At 36.7% G+C, this 19,518-nt stretch overlaps 1 protein-coding gene across 1 annotated transcript; it reads left to right on the top strand.

The window, feature by feature from the left end:
- Positions 1 to 266: 266 nt before the first annotated feature.
- On the top strand, positions 267 to 18,267 carry ELOC (elongin C). The gene is made up of 4 exons (XM_024765750.1): positions 267 to 402; positions 9,432 to 9,485; positions 11,422 to 11,565; positions 16,431 to 18,267. Exons 2-4 carry the CDS (start codon positions 9,482 to 9,484, stop codon positions 16,619 to 16,621), a joined length of 339 nt encoding a protein of 112 aa, XP_024621518.1. The 5' UTR covers positions 267 to 402; positions 9,432 to 9,481; the 3' UTR covers positions 16,622 to 18,267.
- Positions 18,268 to 19,518: the final 1,251 nt, after the last annotated feature.

Here is a 19,518-nt window from a genome sequence, read left to right as displayed (position 1 = left end):
CCCCACCCCCCACCGACCCCCAGCACCTCTTTGAGGATGCTGTCCCTGCGGAAATCAGATCAGGATCGGCGCTGCATGCTGGGAGTCAAAAGACCTAGAATAGGATTGGTTGAGACTTTCCAGGGACTACCGTCCTTTTAGGCTTGGCCTGTGGGAGAAGGGAGGGGGCGCTGCGCACTTCCTGTAGACGCTGGCGGGCGACGGACTCAGGGAGTCCCCGCCTTACTAGGTACTAATCTCCCGCGCGTAGAAAGCGTCCGTGACCCAGCGGAAGTGATTCCTCCAACTGCCCCGGAACCCACGGCGGCAGGCAGCTGGGGGTGGGGGGGCGGCCGTGGTGTAGGGGCTGTGGCGGTGCGCGTGGACCCGGTGCGGTGGCTGTGGTTGCTGCGTGGCTGACGAGTGAGTCTCGGGCTGGGGTGGGAACGGAGCTCCGGGCCAGCGTGGGGGACGGGGGAGGCTCCTAGTGGGCGCGCTCGCCATCCCACTTCCCACCCCTTCCCATTTGGGCGGGGAAAAAACGGAAGCTCTTAACCTTCCCTGGCCTCTTCGGCTCTTGGTTTGGGGGAGGGGAGAGGAGGGCGGCGGGACCTTTCCTGGCGCCGCTCGGTGGGCTTGGAAAAGGGTGGAAGGAGGGGCGGCGGCCGGCGAGACTGGGCCTCCTCGGGGTTAAACGCGGGCAGGGTGGAGTTAGGAGCATGGCAGCCCTGTCTCTTTCCCTTTTTGCCTTCCCCGGGTGCACTCAGATTCGTTCTTTTCTTGGGGTCAGTCCCTAGTTAGAAGAGGGCCTTCGCTCTTCCCAGTTGCGAGACCCCGAGAAGTTTACCAACTTGTTGGGTGATCTCTGCCCGACTTGGTGTTTTGGGGCTGCCGTGCATCTGCCTCCCAGTCTCATCTGAAAGGAGGCATCTAGTGTCAAGTACAGTGGCCATTAAGTTTCTCTTATGGAACCTCTTTAATACAGCTATGGAGTTCGAATTATTAGTGCGAGCATTTCTACTCTGCATCGCCTTCAGTGTGGAAAACAACCGCAATCCTTTAGAGTTTTAAAACCTCATTTTCAAACTGCCAGATTTGCTTTCTGATCCCCAACTAGTTTCCTTTTTTGCTTAGTGGACTAAAATGATACGTCTCGGATCTCGTTTACATTATAATTGTGGTATAATTCATGATGTTGAAATATCACTGTTCACACGTGGATTCATTCATTTTGGAGATACAGTGGCAAGGAGACAACTATGGTCCCTGTCATCGTGGGTATTAAGTGCTTATTGCCAGTGATGATTTTGGCTTCATACTTAATTTTTAAATGACTGTCCTTTTTTTTCTTAAGTGTGAGATTTACCTAATAACTATCTACCATTCCAAAAAATATATATGTATATAAATTTATTTCAAATGGAAGATACTAGTTTCATTACATTATGGTAATTCTGTAATATAGTCAGTAGTTTGTAGTCAGAAGTTATAGTCAGTTCTATATATCAAGTTCCAAAGTAACATTTATATCTTATAAATTGCTTGTTTGGGTTTTTTGGGTAGATTTTTTTCAGTACTAGAAAATAATCTGGAAAATCTTTGTATTTACACTGGTATGTGTTAATGCATTTCAGCTAACCTGTCCTAAATGTTTACTGTTCCGTTATTAAATAAGATCAGAAAAAGCTCACCCAGTGATGCTCCAAATTTCAAGCCTTGGTGATTAAGAAAACAGTAGCGCCATTCACTCAACTCTTTATTGAGCATCTTTTCTATGCTAGGTACTAAATGAGGCCTGCCCTCACCGAGCTTGAGGAAAGAGGCTATACATTATATAAGCAAATACAGTTTCAGGTGGTGATAAACATGAAGAGACTGTATCTAGATTAGAGTTAGATTAAGTTAGAGGACTAGGGTGTGGTGTCTGCTTTTGAAAGGAAGTGATCAAGGAAGACCTACCTCTCTGAGGAGTTAATGCTTTGCCTGGAGACTAAAATAATAAAGATCTGAAGGAAGAGTTTTTCAGAGAGCAGTAATTGTAAATGCATAGACCTTAAGGGAGGAATGAACTTGACCTATTAAAATACTTAGAAGGCCAGTGTGGCTGGACGTTAATGAAGGAAGAGTGATGGGAGATGAGATCAGAGTGGTTAGCAAGGAGTAAATAAGATGGAACTTTACAGTCCTTGTTCTGTCTGTAATGAGAAGCCATTAGAGGATTTTGTGCAGGGGAGTGATACCTGGCTTATGCTGTTGATGACTGATTGCTGAGTGGCAAACTGAGAGTTGGAGGAAAGTGGAAAAACCAGCTCCTAAGGAGGCTGGTAGTAGTTCAGTTGCCATGTGGTAGCTTGAACTAGAGATGTAGAGTTGGCAGTTAGTGAGAAGTGGTCTGATTTGGAATGTAATTTGAAGGTGGAGCCAAATGGTTCTTACCTTCGCCCCAGAACGAAAAACAATTTGGAGGAGTCACCTGTTTGCCCGAGCATCTCGGTGAACAGTAGCACCGTTTACTGGAATGAGGAAGACTGGGGCAGGTGCACTGGTTTCTGAGGAATAAAGCAGGAGTTCTGTATAGAGTGTACTCAGGTGGATGACTTTATACAGCTCAGAATCTGTGCAGTAGGCAAGTAGGATATCCACTGCTGTTGTTCAGGGGAGAAGTCAGGCTAGGGAGGTAATCTTGGAGTCATATTTTCCATGTGATATTTAAAACTATGGACCAGAGGACATCAAGTAAAGAGTATTAATGGAGAAGAGGGCAGATGTCTGGGAGCACTCGGGTCAGAGGAGGAACAAACAGTGACAGAAGCAGAAAAGCCAGGAGGGTGTGGCATCCGTAATACTAAGGGAAGAAAATGTTTCAGAAAAGAGGGCGGAGTCAACTGTAAAACCCTAAGAGTAAGATGATGATGAAAAATTGACCCAGAAAGGACTTCCCTGGCAGTCCAGTGGTCAAGACTCCGCGCCTCCAATGCAGGGGGCCTGGGTTCAATCCCTGATCCAGAGCTAGATCCCACATGCATGCCGCAACTAAGACCCCCGTGCAGCCAAATAAATAAATAAATATTTTTAAATGAATAAATAAAATAATTTTTAAAAATTGACCCAGTGACCAAGTAGTTGAAATTTGACAAGAGCGCTCTGAATGGACTAGAGGTCTAAAAAGTCTGATCAGTATGGGTTACAGAGAAGTGTATGGTAGTGATGATGTTACAGCATTTTGATATGTTGAATTGTGGCAGGACAAAGTCCTTGGATCACTGTGCTTAGCTGGAAAGGTTGGCCTTGCATAGGAAGGATGATTTTTTTACTCAACTTTTGAAACAGGAAGTATATGGTATATAGATGCAGGTAGGATGAAGGTGGAAAGATAAGGCAGTTGAAGTGACTTGTTTCTGTTTTGCTGGTGAAATAAGTGAAGTTGTCAGGGTAGGAAGGAGAGGTACGTTGGAGGTTTAGGAGATGCCGTGAATTTTCTCAGAGTAGGAAAGCCAGTTGACTAGGTAGGAGGATCAGTCCGACACCAAGTATCTGTTTAAAGTGTGTGGCCATAAATTTGAAATTGAGACCAGTCACAATGGTTGTGACTTTTCTTCAGCCAATTCAGTCTTTGGTTGAGGCCTGAGCTCGGTGGAGAATCGGGTTTGGCCAGGGTTGGGATTTGGGTGGGTAGCTACATCAGAGGAGAGGGCAGGGAGTTAAGGGTGTAAGGGCTGCGAGGCACGCATGGTGCCAGTCTTCATGAACTCTTCACAGTGGGATGGAGCAAGGTCAGGGTTGGGTTTATATTTGTTTACTTTCAGCCCATCATTTAAAGGTTCTTTTTAATTATTTTATTGTGTGTAGAATCTATAATTAGGTACACACTATATAGTGAAGTACTTGTTTATACTTTTTAGACCAAAACAAAGGAGTTCAGAGATCATTGTCTAAGAGGGAGATTAGGTAGGATAAAGGGTAAGGCAGACAAGACAGCCTCAGTGGGAACACACAGCACTCTAGAGCTCTTGAGTTGTGTTCTGTGTGGGAGTGACTCTTGCTTAATAAAGGTGGGAAATTGGGAGTTATGGGCAGTTTGTTGTAGAGGGAGGGTGAATTTCACATGGATTCAGTCATGAAATGGTAGAGCTGGAAGGGACTTTAGGCACAGTTGAGTCCAATTTCCTCATTTGGGAGATGAAGAAACAGAAGTCTTATCATTTAACCTATCTGGGTCTCAAGATAGAAATGCGCAGAATAGAAACTCAAATATGGACTTCTAACGACACTGAGTTACTTTGCCAAAAGTATTAAAACTGCCTACACAATAGTTAAGTACTATAGGAGCATTGTTATAAGTTGAATAAGCCAGAATGAGAATTTTACCTCATCCTGAGATAAATAAATTCAGCGACACTATAAGCACATTCTAGGCAAGATATTCTGATGTCTTGTTACAAACTGGAATTGTGTAACTTCTGTCAATTTGTATTAATGGCCAAAGCCGCTCTTCTTGCCTCTTCAAATAGGCCTAAACATTAGATAATTTTTGGTTAATGTAATTTACTTTGTTTTCCAAATTAATCATATTCTTACATATTGTTAAGAACAAATCATCAGGCTGACTGACGATTGTTTCCTTCATGAGTGGCTTAGTTCCACATACTTGTTTCTTTTTAAAAATCAGTTTTAAATCATAGTTTCCTAGTTATTTGTACTTTCAAACACGTATTTTTATGATTTTTTTTAAAAAATTGAAGTATAATTGACGCACAGCACTGCGTTAGTTCCAGGTGCACAGCATAGTGATTCTATATTTCTATACATTACAAAATGATCACCACAATAAGTCTGGTGCCATCTGTCACTGTACAGAGATATTACAGTATTATTGACTATATTCCCCATGCTGTAGATTTCATCCCCATGACTCAGGACTTGTAACTGGCAGTTTGTACCTCTTAATCTCCCTTGCCTACTTCACTCATTCCCCCACCCCCTCCCCCGTGGCAGTCACTGGTTTGTTCTCCTGTATCCATGAGCCTGTGGTTCGGTTTTGTTGTGTTTGTTCATTCATTTTGGTTTTTAGATTCCACATATAAGTGAAATCATGCAGTTTTTGTCTTTCACTGTCTGGCTTATTTCACTTAGTATAATACCCATGTTGTCACAAATGGCAAGATTTCATTCTTTTTTATGGCTGAGTAATATTCCATTATATGAGTAATCTTGTAGTGTGTATGTGTGTGTGTATCATATCTTTATCCATTCATCTATCGATGGGCACTTAGGTTGCTTCCATATCTTGACTATTGTAAATAATGCTACAGTGAATGTAGGGGTGTGTGTATCTTTTTGAATTAGTGTTCTTGTTGTCTTTAGAAAAAATACACAGAAGTGGAATGGTGGATCCATGGTAGTGCTTCCATGCTGTTTTCCATAGTGGCTGCACCAATTTACAGTCCCACCAGCACTGCGTGAGGGTTCCCTTTTCTCCACATCCTTGCCAAAAATGATGATAGCCATTCTGACAGGTCTGAGGTGGCATCTCGTTGTGGTTTCAATTTGCATTTCCCTGGTGATTAATGATGTTGAGTATCTTTTCATGTATTTGTTGGCTGTCTGTGTGTTGTGTGTCTTCTTTGGGAAAATGTCTATTTAGGTCCTCTGCACTTTTTTTTTTTTTTCGGTACGCGGGCCTCTCACTGCTGTGGCCTCTCCCGTTGCAGAGCACAGGCTCTGGACGCGCAGGCTCAGCGGCCATGGCTCACGGGCCCTGCTGCTCCACGGCATGTGGGATCTTCCCGGACCGGGGCACGAACCCGTGTCCCCTGCATCGGCAGGCGGACTCTCAACCACTGCACCACCAGGGAAGCCCATCTGCTCATTTTTTAATTGGGGTTGTTTGGGGTTTTTTTCATGTTGAGTTCTTTATATATTTTGGGTATTAACCCCTTATCAGACAGATTGTTTGCAAACATCTTCTCCCATTCAGTAGGTGGCATTTTAATTATGTTGATGGTTTTGTTTGCTGTGCAGACGTTTTTTACTTAGTTTGATGTAGTCCCATTTGTTCATCTTTGCTTTTGTTTCCCTTGCCTGAGGAGGCATATCCCAAAAAATACTGCTAAGACCAATGTCAGAGAACGCACTATGTTTTCTTCTAGGAATTTTACGATTTCAGGTCTTACATTTAAGTATTTGAGTTTATTTTTATATATAGTATGAGACAGTAGTTCGGTTTGATTCTTTTGCAGTAGCTGTCCAGTTTTCCCAACACCATTTATTGAAGAGGCTGTCTTTTTTCCCACTGAATATTCTTGGCTCTTTTGTCATAGATAATTGGTCATATAAGTGTGGGCTTATTTCTGGGCTCTCTGTTCTGTTCTGTTGATGTATGTGACTGTTTTTTACATACTGTCTTGATCACTGTAGCTTGTAGTAGTGATTTGAAATCAGGGAGCATGGTACCTTCAGCTCTGTTCTTCTTTCTCAAAATTGTTTTGGCTATTCAGGGTTATTTTTATATATTTTTTTTTCCAGCAGAAAACGTGAGGTTAATAGGTGAGAAATCCCTTATTTTACTTAAATGACATCAGCCTGTACCTATCATTCTAATCTGCTTTTTAAAAAATTAACAGTTTATCTTGGTATTTCCATGTTATTATATACATAGGTTTAACTTATTCCTTTTCACTGCCCCATAATATTTCAAAAGTATAAATATACTATTTTTGTTTAGTATCACCCATTTCCCCTTCCCTCCAAAACTTGGTACTTAGCAAGTTTTAATGTTTTAGTTTTCTTATTACCATTGGGGTCAAACATTTTTAAACAGGTCTAGGAGCTATTTGTATTTTTTCTTCTGCTATTTTTCTAGAGTTCAGTGGGGTTTTTTTTACATTTGGTTCTTTAAACTGTAGTGTGTCTTTGTGAGTGATGTCAGTTAGACATCTAACCTTATTTTTTCCAGGTAAATAACCAATGTAAAAAAGCAAAAAGATACAAAGAATAGATTTGCAGCTGTTGCTCTCATCTACTTAGCTAATCCAAGCAAGTCAGCTGAAAAACTATTAGAACTAATAAGAGTTTGTGAAGATCATGGAATACAAGCTCAACTTACCGAATTTAAAAGGTTTTCTTTGAAACACCAGCAATAACCTTTCAGAAAGTATAATCGAAAAAACAGATCCCATTCATAATGGGAACTGTAAAGTACCTAAAAGTAGACCTAATGAGAAATGTGTAATAACAAAATGTGGACTTGCCCAGCTCCTTAGCAAAAACATGTTTATCACACAATTGTAATTAAAACAGTGGGGATATTGGTCAGGTATAAACAGATTGATGGAACAGAATACAGTCTAGAAATCCATGTAGTAATATAGTATATGATAAGGGTAACATTTCAAATCAGAAAAGGGATGGGCTGTTTAAAGATCTTTTCGGTGTTCAAAGATACTAGGATAAAAACTGATTTCAGTGTAGGCCCTAGGTTCTAAGTATTTGTTAGATAATAAAAATCTAAAAAATAAAAAACTATAAAAAAGTAATGTTTATATATAACACTCTAAAAGCACAGTGACATCAAGCCTTTGTTCATGTCTTCTGCCTGGAACTATTCTCAACCCACTGTTCAACCACTTCCTCTTACCTACCTAATTCATATATACCTAATTCAGTTATGGAGTAGATGTTCAGATGTTCACACTGAGATTTTGTAGCCCCAAACTTAGATTTATATAGGTTATTTGTGGGTTAAGTCCAAATTTAATCATATTTCAAATATTTTTAACTTCCACGTAGGAATCAGTGTTTACTCCTAATGGTTAGTGTTGATTTACTCTTTCTTTGTTAGTGATGGGGAGCTCCCTCCCCCCACCAACCTTAACCCTTGTGTAAATGATGGAATTGATTTACTATATTAAGAAGTCTGTAGAAAAACTGTTGCTATCCAAAGGGCTTCTAAGGTGTGACTTTTCATGGTTGCTTAGCTACTGCTAGTTAGGTAAACAACCTGGATGTTTTGCTCTGGAGATTTTCCAGAGAAAAGTTGGCACTTGAAATCCTTCTTCTTCTAGCTTTTCTAGCATTTTTTTCCTTTTTTTTGTGTTTTAGAAGGAGTACAAAGCAGTATGAACAGAAGAAAATAATAATTACTGATAAATTTTTTAATTGCTTACTACTATGACCAAAAAATGACAGAGTACTGTTTTTAAATTTTAGATAACTATCTAAGGATTTATATCAGCACCTCTCAGCAGTAGTGGAAAAGAAGTTTTAACAGGAGCCAGAATTTGTTACCATGGCAGTATGGAATAATGGAAGGGAGCATGGGCTCTAAAGCAAACCTACCCAGGTTTAAATTCTCATGTTGCCACTTAAGCTGTAGAAGCCTTGAGCAGGTAGCAGCCTCCTCATGTTTTCTCATCTCTAAAATGGGAATGATAATTCCCCTGTGGAAGTGTTGTTTTAAAATAAGACAATGTATGCAACGCATTTAATGCAATGTTTACACTCATTTAGGCCCTCAAATGGTTGGTAAAAACGTTACATTGCCCCTGCTGCCTTTCTCTCACATTAGCCATGGTACTTTAAATACCTCCCTACATGCTTGGGGAGTGTTCTAGACTAACATTTAATTTTTCCCCTGACTCTGTCAACACCTGGAGCATTCAGCCTCTCTATACATGAATGATGTTTTTTAAGGTGAGGGATTACATAGGTTTATTGGTCAGGAATTTCTTAGAGAACAGGATAATTAGGATACACTGTTTTTCTGATAATGACATAAAAAATAATATTCGGATAAAAAAATCCTCCTTCGAAGAAATGCTGTTAAAATACAAATTACTGAAAACATGAGCTCTTTTCCTTTGGTAGTCATTTCTTTCGTGAAATTTAAGATTTCTCAAAAATTAATTTTTTTTTAACACTTCATTGTTAAATCTCAGAACTTTGGTAGCCTCTGTGCAGAAGGGATGGAACAGTAAAATGCATTATAGATGTGTACACTTACATAAGAAGAGGGCAAGCCTCACCTTTTTTATTCACAGGAAAGCTACTTCACGTCCTTGGATTTATCATGTTGTCATTCATTTAGCAGATACTTGCTTTAATGTTTACCAGTATCTAGTAGCTATAGTATACAAAGATGATTAAGGCCAAGGGTGTCTCCTTCAAGTTCAGTTCAGCTCCTAAGGAACAACATATGTGTTTTTAAACTGTTGTCAGAAGAGTTACCTTAAAAAGGCGGGGGGAAAATCTGTATTTAGACTTTACTGTCCTGGAGGTGATCATCTTCTCTCAGATGTTCAGAAACTTGATACTGTTCCATATTGTGGTGGCTGGGAAACTTACATAGCAGAGAGAGAGAGTCCTTGCACTTGTAACACCAAGGACGTATTAAAAAATAATGGGAAAACATGTTATTGTGGCATTAATCTCAATATAGTATTGTTATATTTCAGGAAACTACTAAAGTTCCTGTGGACTCAAAGTAGAATTTCATAAGAACATAATGGGTAAGTTATATAAAAGTCATTTTGTAGTTCAATTAGTTGAAGCTTTCTTCTCAAAGATAGGCCTTTGAAGTCAGTGAATGCAAGTAAGAAAGTAGAGTAGACTGAAATTAGTTGTTTAAATCAGCAGCTTATGTTTATTATATATTTCTGAAAAGCAGATCAGTAACATTATTATGCCAAATTTAATTTGTGATTGCTAGTTATTGTACCTTAGGAAATTAGAAACTCTCCCAACATACATAGAAGGTGGTTTCTCTTGCCAAAAAAAAAAAAAAAAATACTGGAAGTATAAATTTAAATAATTGATAATTTTTATTTTTGTTCTCAGGTTGGCAAAAACTGCTAAAAATCTGTACTCTTGAATAGTCTATAATTAGAAGTTACATGCATCTTTATGAGTCCCCCAGCTTTTTATTATGAAAAATTGCAAGAATAATACACTATAGCCTTCACTAGTTAACGTTTTGTCATATTTGCTTTTCCTGCGTGTATACGTTTGTATGTTTATATACCCACATATACACACATAAGCTTTTTTTTTCTGTTCTATTTATTAATTGTACATGTAATACTCCACACCTAAATGCTTAAGCATGCATCTCGTAATTCAGTCCATATTCAGAATTTCAGTTTTTTCAATAGTGTTCTTTACAGTGGGTTTATTATTTTTAAATCCAGGGTCCAATCAAGGATTTACTTATTGCATTAATTTATCTCTTGTGTTCTTTAAACAGTTCCCTACTTTTGGGATTGGGTGAGGAGTGAGGTCTTTCATGACTCATTTAAATTTAGATTTGTCTGAGTATTTCCTCCTCATTAGATTCAGGTTAAACATTTTTGGCAGTGGTAGTACATAAGTGACTTTGATATTTGTTAATCTCAGTTTTAGGAATTTCTAAATTAATAACAAATGAATGAGTAAATGGATGTTTGTAACTGAACAGTACTTCAGCTTCATCCTCTGTACTTCTCCTTGCTAAGTCTTCCTAAGTTTTTAGAATAAGCCTTAAGATATTTTCTTTCATATATTGATACCATAAAAATTAAAATTCTGTCGGTACAAAATTGTAAAGTTATACGTGTGAGAAAAGATCTTAAAGGGTTGTATAAAAATACATACTCCCTCAGAAAGTTACGTTGAGCCAATTCCTGTGGCTGAAGCCGGCATGGTGGCATTGGGGATAGCTGGTAGCTACCTCACCTCTACTTTGAATTTTTAGAGATTGATTATTTGTCTGTAGTCATTGTTTCAATATTCATGCAATAATTTAAACTGGGCAGTAAAATTTTTTGATCATTTTTTTATGGATCAAGAGTAAAATGCTAAAAAAAAAAAAAAAAGAGTAAAATGCTGAGTAAAGAAGGCCCTAAATTTCAGAATACGGGGCTTGTCAGAAGTTAAGCTCACATGGCATATGAACGTTTATTCATAAACACACTATGCATCTTACTTTAAAAATGAGTATTTCAGGTCATAGAATTAAAGTTTTACTATTTGAATATTTTCTTTTAGTCTTCAAATTTAAATGTGCTGCTGTGTTCACAAATTGTTAATACTTCCATGAAAAATACTGGTAAATTTTCATCTAAAGTAAACATCCTTGGGAGTTCCCTGGTGGTCCAGTGGTTAGGAATTGGCGCTTTCTCTGCTGTGGCCCATTTTCAATCCCTGGTTGGGGAACTAACATCCCAGAAGCCATGTGGCCAAAACTTAAAAATAAAAATAAATAAAGTAAACATCCTTGAATGTAAAGTTTATTCTGATATTGGAAAATATTTAGAGAATAATAAAATAAGGAGTTAAAAAGTTTAAAATCTTGGTGGCTATTACTCTCCAGAAATGTTTCTGCTCTGAGTTATTCAGATACTAACCTTGGTAAACCTGTTTATTTTTAATAAATTTTGTGATTCAAAAATTATCTACTACATACTTTAGATGGAGAAGAGAAAACCTATGGTGGCTGTGAGGGCCCTGACGCCATGTATGTCAAATTGATATCTTCGGATGGTCATGAATTTATTGTAAAAAGAGAACATGCGCTAACATCAGGAACAATAAAAGCCATGTTGAGTGGCCCAGGTAGGTACTTTTCTTTATTTCCTCTTAATATATCCTCACTTTTTTAATGTTTGATGAATGTGTTTTCAAGTTGAATTAAATGACTCATAACATTAAAAGAAAGACAGTAACTGTTCTAACATTAATTACTGCATGGTTATGTTGCATTGGGAAAAAAGTGGCTTCTGCTACTTCCTGTTTTCAGTTATTTACCATAGTTTCAATAAAACCTAATTGATTATTTTGTAATAGGAAGGATCCCTATGTTTCCATGGTCAGTTCACCACAGAAGGACTCTGGTGATTTTTGCTCCTGGTTACATGTAAAGTTTACCTATAGAAGTTATCGCTTCCCACATATCTACTGTTCCCATTCTACCTCAAGAAAATTTTTCTTGAGGGTTGGAATTTCTGGAGCATAGGGTAATTCTGTGTTTAACTCTTGGAGGCGCTGAACTGTCTGCACAGTGGCTGAACCATTTTACGTTCCTGCCAGCCGTGTACGAGGCTTCCAGTTTCTCCACATCCTCCCTGACATTTGTTATTTTCCATTTTTCTGATTGTAACCATCTTAGTGGGTGTGAAGTGGTATCTCATTGTAATTTTGCTTAGCAATTCCCTAATGACTGATGAAGTTAAATATATCTGCTTGTGCTTGCTGGTCATTTGTATATTTTCTTTTGACAAATATCTGTTCAATTTTGTTGCCCAGTTTTTAATTGACTTGTCCTTTTGTTGTTGAGTTTAAGAGTTCTTTATAAATTCTGGACACTTTATAAGTTCTTTATAAATTCTGAACTTTATTAAGAGTTCTTTATAAATTCTTTATACCTTATGAGATAAATGATTTGCAAATATTTTCTTCATTCTGTAGGCTGTTTTTTCTTGATAGTATCTTTTGATGCACAGAAGTTTTTTATTTTGATGAAGTCCAATTTATTTTCCCTTTTGTTGTTTCTGATTTTTGGAGTCCTGTCTAAAAATGCATTGCCAAATTCAATGCCATGAAGATTTACCTTATGTTTTCTTACAAGAGTTGTGTTTTAAGCACTTACATTTAGGTTCTTGATTTTAAGTTAATTTTTGCATATAGTGTGAATCAGCTTCATTCTTTTGCGTGTGGACATCCCATTACTGTTTGTCAGAGAGACCATACTGAATGGTCTTGGCATCCCTGTTGATAATCAGTTGACCATAGATATGTAGGTTTATTTTTGGGCTCTCGATTTTCCATTGATCTATGTATCTGTGGTTATACCAGTATCACGCTGTTTTGATTTCTGTAGCTTTGTAGTAAGTTTTGAAATTGGGAAGTGTGAGGCCCCCAACTTTGTTTTTCTTTTTCAAAATTGTTTTGGCTATTTCGGATCCTTTGCAATCCCTTTTCTGTATCTTTTACTATGGAGATTTTAGAACATACACAGACTTGGAGAGAATAGCATAACACACCTTCCCGTACCCATCAACTAGCTTCAATAGTTAACATTTTGCCAGTTTTGTTTTGTCTATTATCCTAACTTTTTTTAAAAGAGTATTTCAAGCAAATTCCTGACATTAGGTTATTTCACTTGCAAAATCTATGATAGTCCCCCTGCAACCTCCCCCCTGCTTTTTTTTTTTCAGACTATCAGTTTTACTAGAAACAAAGTTATTTGTATAATGTCCACATCCAGGTTATACTTAATCTTGTGTCATCTTGTAAATTCATAATTAGAACTCTAGAGCCTTGAACAGAATCCAGTTTATCTTTCTAGCAAGAATACTTTATAGGTGGAACTCTTGTAGTCCTATTGTATCACGTCTTTTAGCAATGTCAAGACTGATTAGTGGGTTCCATAGTTATCAAGCTGATTTGTCCATGAGCAATTCCCCAGTCAGACTTTCATATAATATTTAGTTTTAGCATTCACTGTGATTATTGCTGAGATTTACTTCATTTGGAATTATAAAACAGAGATTTTCTAATTCTGTAATTTCTTCTGCATTTATTAGTTAGAACTCTCCTATAAAGAAGAACTATTTGGTTACGCTGAAATATAGTCTGTACGGGAAAGAAAAGATAAATGCTTGATTTTTTTTTCCCCTTTACATGCAATTTTTCAGAGTAAAGAATTGGTTCTCCAGCATCCTCCAACAGTAAAGAGTGTTTGTTTTGTTTGTTTTTTTTTGCATATATACTTTTTACTGGATATTTTTCAGTCAGGTGCAGTCATTCTTACTGATGCTCAAACGGCTCCATTTTTATGCCAGAAGGAGCACATCAGGTTGGCTCCTGTGTCCTTTTGACACAGTTTTATTAGCCTTGAATAGCTATACTACTTTCTGTAATAAAAAAATTTCTCAGGTTCATTTTGTACATTATTCCTCAATCCTAAAAACAGCCATTCATTAAAGAGCCCTGGGGTTTGGGGGGGTGGGTTTTTTCGGTTTGATTTTTTAATGGAAAATGGTACTTAGATACCCCACTGTGGGTGCTAGCAATACTCATTGCTCCTGGGTTGAAGTGCTTTTAGACTTTTCTACTGGACAGAACTAGGATGTACTTTAGGGGAAAAATCCCGATGCCAACAAAATTTTAACTGAAAATTGAGATTAAAGGATTTTTACAAAGTCTGATCTCCTTTAATTTAAAAACAAGAGTTTTATCTTTGAAGCATCAAACTTTCGGCACCAAACTAATGTTTGCATGAAAAGGAATGAAGTACTGATGCATGCTACAAGGTGGATGCACCTTAAAACATTATGCTGAGTGAAAGAAGCCAGACACACATTGTTGTATACTTCCATTTGTATGAAATATCCAGAATAGACAAATTCATAGAGACAGAAAGTAGAGGGGAGTTCCCTGGTGGTCTAGTGATTAAGGATTTGGTGCTTTCACCACTGTGGCCTGGGTTCAGTTCCTGGTCAGGGAACTGAGATCGTGCAAGCTGCGCAATGTGGCAAAAAAAACCCCAAAAACATAGAGAAAGAAAGTAGATTGGTGTTTTCCAGAGGCTGTGCAGTGTGGGTTTTATTTGGGGTGGCGAAAATGTTTTGGAACCAGATGGAGAGGATGGTTGCTCGGCATTGTGAATGTACACTGACTTGTACATCTTAAGTTGGTGACTTTTATATGAATTTCTTTTTTTATTATTATTTTTATTGGAGCACAGTTGCTTTACAATGTTGTGTTAGTTTCTTGCTGTACAGCAAAGTGAGTCAGTCATACGTATACATATATCCACTCTTTTTTAGTTTCCTTCCCATTTAGGTCACCACAGAGCATTGAGTAGAGTTCCCTGTGCTCTACAGTAGGTTCTCATTAGTTACCTATTTTATACATAGCAGTGTATATATGTCAGTCCCAATCTCCCAATTCATTCCACCCCCTCTTTCCCACCCAGTAACCATAAGTTTGTTTTCTACATACGTGACTCTACTTGTTTTGTAAATAAGTTCACTTGTACCCTTTTTTTTTAGATTCCACTTGTAAGCGGTATCATCTGATATTTGTCTTTATGTGTCTGACGTCACTCAGTATGACAGTGTCTCAGTCCATCCATGTTGCTGCAAATGGCATTATTTTCTTTTCTTTTGGCTGAGTAGTAGTCCAATATATATATGTACCACATCTTCTTTATCCATTCATCTGTCAGTGGACATTTAGGTTGCTTCCATGTCTTGGCTATTGTAAGTAGTGCTGCTATGAACATAAGGGTGCATGTATCTTTTCGAATTAGAGTTTTCGTCTTTTCTGGATATACGCCCAGGAGTGGGACTGCTAGATCATATGCTAACTCTATTTTTAGTTTTTTAAGGAACCTCCATACTGTTCTCCATAGTGGCTATACCAACTTATATTCCCACCTGTTATACGAATTTCACCTAAAGAAAACACTAATGTTTGTCTAGTGTCAAAGGCTTAATAAGTGCCTATTGGTAATATTTCATACATACATTTAAGAAAGAGTTTTCGTTATTGGCAAACAAAAATTTACCTCATTGCTATGAATTATCTGCTGAATCCTTCTTTCCTTTCTCCGCATCCCATCCTACTCCCAACCAATAGACAATTACTAGAAAACTTTTAAAATACTACATTCTCAGAAAGTACATTTTTCTGCCTTTTATATTCAGTGCACAATGCTCGTGCTAGACTGCCAAGAGAATATTTTATCCCAATAGTAAAGAAATCATAGAGCTAAAGAGATGCTGAGAGATCACTAAAAACAGTTTATGAACTGTTACTAAACAAAGGGAGGAAGTAGCTTATGAGAGCTCATTAACATGACCATATTTTTAAAAACTAAAGGGGAAAACAATGCATTTACTTTCTTGAAAAGATTCTTTAAGGATAGTGTTTTCACTTATCATTTATATTTACATGACAGCATAGCACAGAGCTCCTGCTGGTCTATAAATACTTAATTCCCTAGACTGAATCGTTTTAATAAAGATTTTTTTTATGTTTCTACTCAGAAATCTACATATTTCATTTGATGCTAGTTGGGTTTATCCTTTTTGCATTATATTAGTTTTGCTAGGGCTGCCATAACAAAGTACCATTGACTGGATGGTTTAAACAGAAATTTATTTTCTCACAGTTTTGGAGGGTGGAAATTAGAGATCAAGGTGTTGACAGAGTTGGTTTCTTCTGAGGTCTCTCTCCTTGCCTTGTAGATGACTGTCTTCTTCCTGTGTCTTCCCATTGTTGTCTTACCTCTGTGTGTCTGCAGCCTCATCTCCTATTCTGATAGGGATGCCAGTCATATTGGATTAGGGCCTTAATCACCTATCTCCAAACATAGTCACATTCGAGTATTGGGGGTTAGGACTTAAACATATGAATTTTGGAGGAACACAGGTCAGCCCATGTATCACGAACAAATTCCTTTTCTTTTCCAGGTCAATTTGCTGAGAACGAAACTAATGAAGTCAATTTTAGAGAGATCCCTTCACATGTGCTATCAAAAGTATGCATGTATTTTACCTACAAGGTTCGCTACACTAACAGCTCCACGGAGATTCCTGAATTTCCAATTGCACCTGAAATTGCACTGGAACTGCTGATGGCTGCAAACTTCCTAGATTGTTAAATAAAATAAATTATAATAAACTGTTAACTTTTTTCAGTATTTAATACCTGTAGTTCAGTTAGTAATTTTTTCATATATAGCATGTCGCCTGTGTGCAGTTGAACCTTAAAGTTCGTTGCAAAGCAGATTACCTTCTGTTCTTCTGCATAGCAGTCAGAGTTGAAATCTGTTTGCTACATCAACAAATTAAGGACATTTTCACAAATTGAGAAATAAACGAATATGCCAATTCGTAGGTGGTTTTGCTTTATCCTTTGGATGTGATTTTTAAAATTAGAGCAGTGGTGAAATTTAGGCATAAATTCAACACGTTCTACAGGTAAATAATGGGGCTACATATTTTTATGTTTTTAGTGTTTTTTTAAAAACCTATTCTGATCTTATAGCTGTCATTAGCATTACTAGAGTTATGCAATTGCATATAATTGCATTATAAACATGTTTATAACTTAGCCAAAATATTGATTTTTATAACTGTCAAAGACAAGAGAGTTGAAATTTCTTATGTGTCTTTTGATAAACTGCAGTATTGTTTAAGTATATCTTGTCTTTTTGTTTATTGCTACAATTTAAGAACTTTATTTAAAATCAATTTTGGAAGGTTACTAGGTACAGCTTTTGGAGCAGAGACTTTTTGAACTTTAGCCACATGGTCAGCAAGTAGACTACATGACTTCAGTTTCATGTGCATTTTGGCCAATCCATTGTATAAAGTTTCCTTTGCAGTATTCATTCTTACATAGTCCCTTGTTGTGATTACACTTCTCATTATTTAAATATGTTTTAAAAGACTCACTAGGAACTTTTTCATCTAGATCCTAAGAGCAAGACTTCTCTGACAATTCCAGTCTTCCTCCATTCAACTGAAATATTATAAAATAAGAAAAACGTGGAGAGATGCAGTGCAAATCTAATAATGCACTTTGATGTAGTATATTAATTATCTTCTATTAATTAAAGTATGTCCCACTAGATATGATATCCATAATCTGGGCCTTCTACTGAACTCAAACTTATAGAAGAGGTCATTCAACTTTCACACTAAGACAAAAACTGTTTGAAGAACTATAATAGAGCGTCTCTGCTTAGTCATGGAAAAAGAAGCACTAGAGTTGGGTTTATTATTGTCTCTATCTTAGTAGTAAAACAAAGCTGTTATTATAGGGTCTATAAATTTAAGTCTTCAGCTTACTTCTTTAAGACTGGTTCAATATGGACCAGTTTTTCTGGAACCTGCAAAGACCATAAACAAGATCAATAAAAGTAATTTTTCCTCTTAGAAGACCTAACATTGTTATTGAAAGCAATTAAATATAAATGTTAGTTGCATATATTTTAGTAACATCTTAAGACATACTGTTACATATTTTAGTATAGAATTATCAAGTACTAGAATTATATTCTGCTACTTGGTGACAAATAATGCCAATTATAAACCTAAGTGGTGATCTTAAAGGTCAAGGTGATAGCTAGAATACAGTTTAACTTTGATCCATTTTAGTAGGTTACTTTATATGTTAGGTCCAGAAGTTACCTTAAGTTCAAAATATTGAAATAGAACTGAAAGATTAGGAAAAACTGTATAGCTTGCGGCAAATGATACTTGCATGTTAATAAAGACTATTGACTGAAAGGTTTGATGAACACTTGGTGTTTGATCTTTTTAGCCTTAATTTTCTCTTTTTCTGAGGATGTATGAAACTATTGGCTTCAGGACATCTTGCCATATGATTGAATAGCAGGAATTTTTATTTGGTTCAATTGAAGAGGTGATTTTATATAGCATTGAGACCTTAAATAGTTTTCTGACACTTGGTGATTAGTTTACTTTTTGAATTATGTGCAAATCTACCCAATACTTTTTCTGCACAGAAAATAGTACCACAAAATCCTTTGTTTTATTCAGTTACTATTTCATTTTTGTATTGTCTAGATTATTTTATGCTTTTTAGACTGCTTATCTTTCATGCAATTATTATTGGCAGATAAGTCTCCTTTTGAAGAGCTGTTAATATTGAGGAATACAATCTACTATAAGTAAATTCAGCTCATATTAAAAGAAATACATTTAGAGACATCTTGCTATATATGGAGCTGTCATCTTAGCTGTGGGTCGTTTTGCTAAATTTATCAATTATTTCAAAATGGTGCAGGTATTCTGAGAAATTATATAAAGTTGCTGTTAAAGATTGAAGAGTGTTTAAAGCTAGTAATTCCTATCTGTGTAGAGGAAAATTCATACAAATTAACAAAGCTTGGTTGTATTTAGACTTAGCAGTGCTAAGCTGAGCTTCTGTTTAGTTATATCTAAGTTTGGTAAAACACATAAGATCTGGAAATCAATAGACGCAGTTGATTTTATATATGGTGTTTCATTTGCAATATATAAATCTCATTTAATTCCAGGCTAGTCATATTTGTGCTAAGTCTTTATATTCCTATTAGGCTATAATAAGAAACTCTTAAATATTATATATTACACCTAATGGTTTGTTGGTTTAAACAAATATTTATTAGTCTAGAAGTATTTTGGTATATCACAGCATCAAACTAAGAGTTAAAAAGTATAAAATCTTGTGCTAATAAGCCAAGTTATCTTGAACAGGTGACTGGTTCTTCATTTCACTTCTAGGAAATTAAGGAGACTACACATCAATAGGGTGATGTTTACCACATTTTTTAATGAACGAACAAGATTGTGGATATTGCTTAAATCTAAGATTGTAACATTACAGATGATCAGATTAGAAGAATTATAAATGAGAAAAAATGCCTTTCTTGCTGCATCTTTTAAGTAGCAGTCTATAAATTTCAGCTTTTGCTACTTTTGATTAAGCATTAAATATTACACAGCAGTACTAAATACATTAACTAGATTAATTTAGATACTTGTTTTC

Source organism: Neophocaena asiaeorientalis, unplaced genomic scaffold (assembly GCF_003031525.2).
Source record: "Neophocaena asiaeorientalis asiaeorientalis breed wild unplaced genomic scaffold, Neophocaena_asiaeorientalis_V1.1 scaffold417, whole genome shotgun sequence".
NCBI classification, from domain to species: Eukaryota; Metazoa; Chordata; class Mammalia; order Artiodactyla; family Phocoenidae; genus Neophocaena; species Neophocaena asiaeorientalis.
Note: the sequence above shows the minus strand (reverse complement) of the source record. Positions and strands in the feature narration are given on the sequence as shown.

Coding starts and splice junctions, on each gene's coding strand:
- ELOC (XM_024765750.1), top strand. Junction 11,566..16,430: donor AGCCATGTTGAGTGGCCCAG/GTAGGTACTTTT, acceptor TTTCTTTTCCAG/GTCAATTTGCTGAGAACGAA.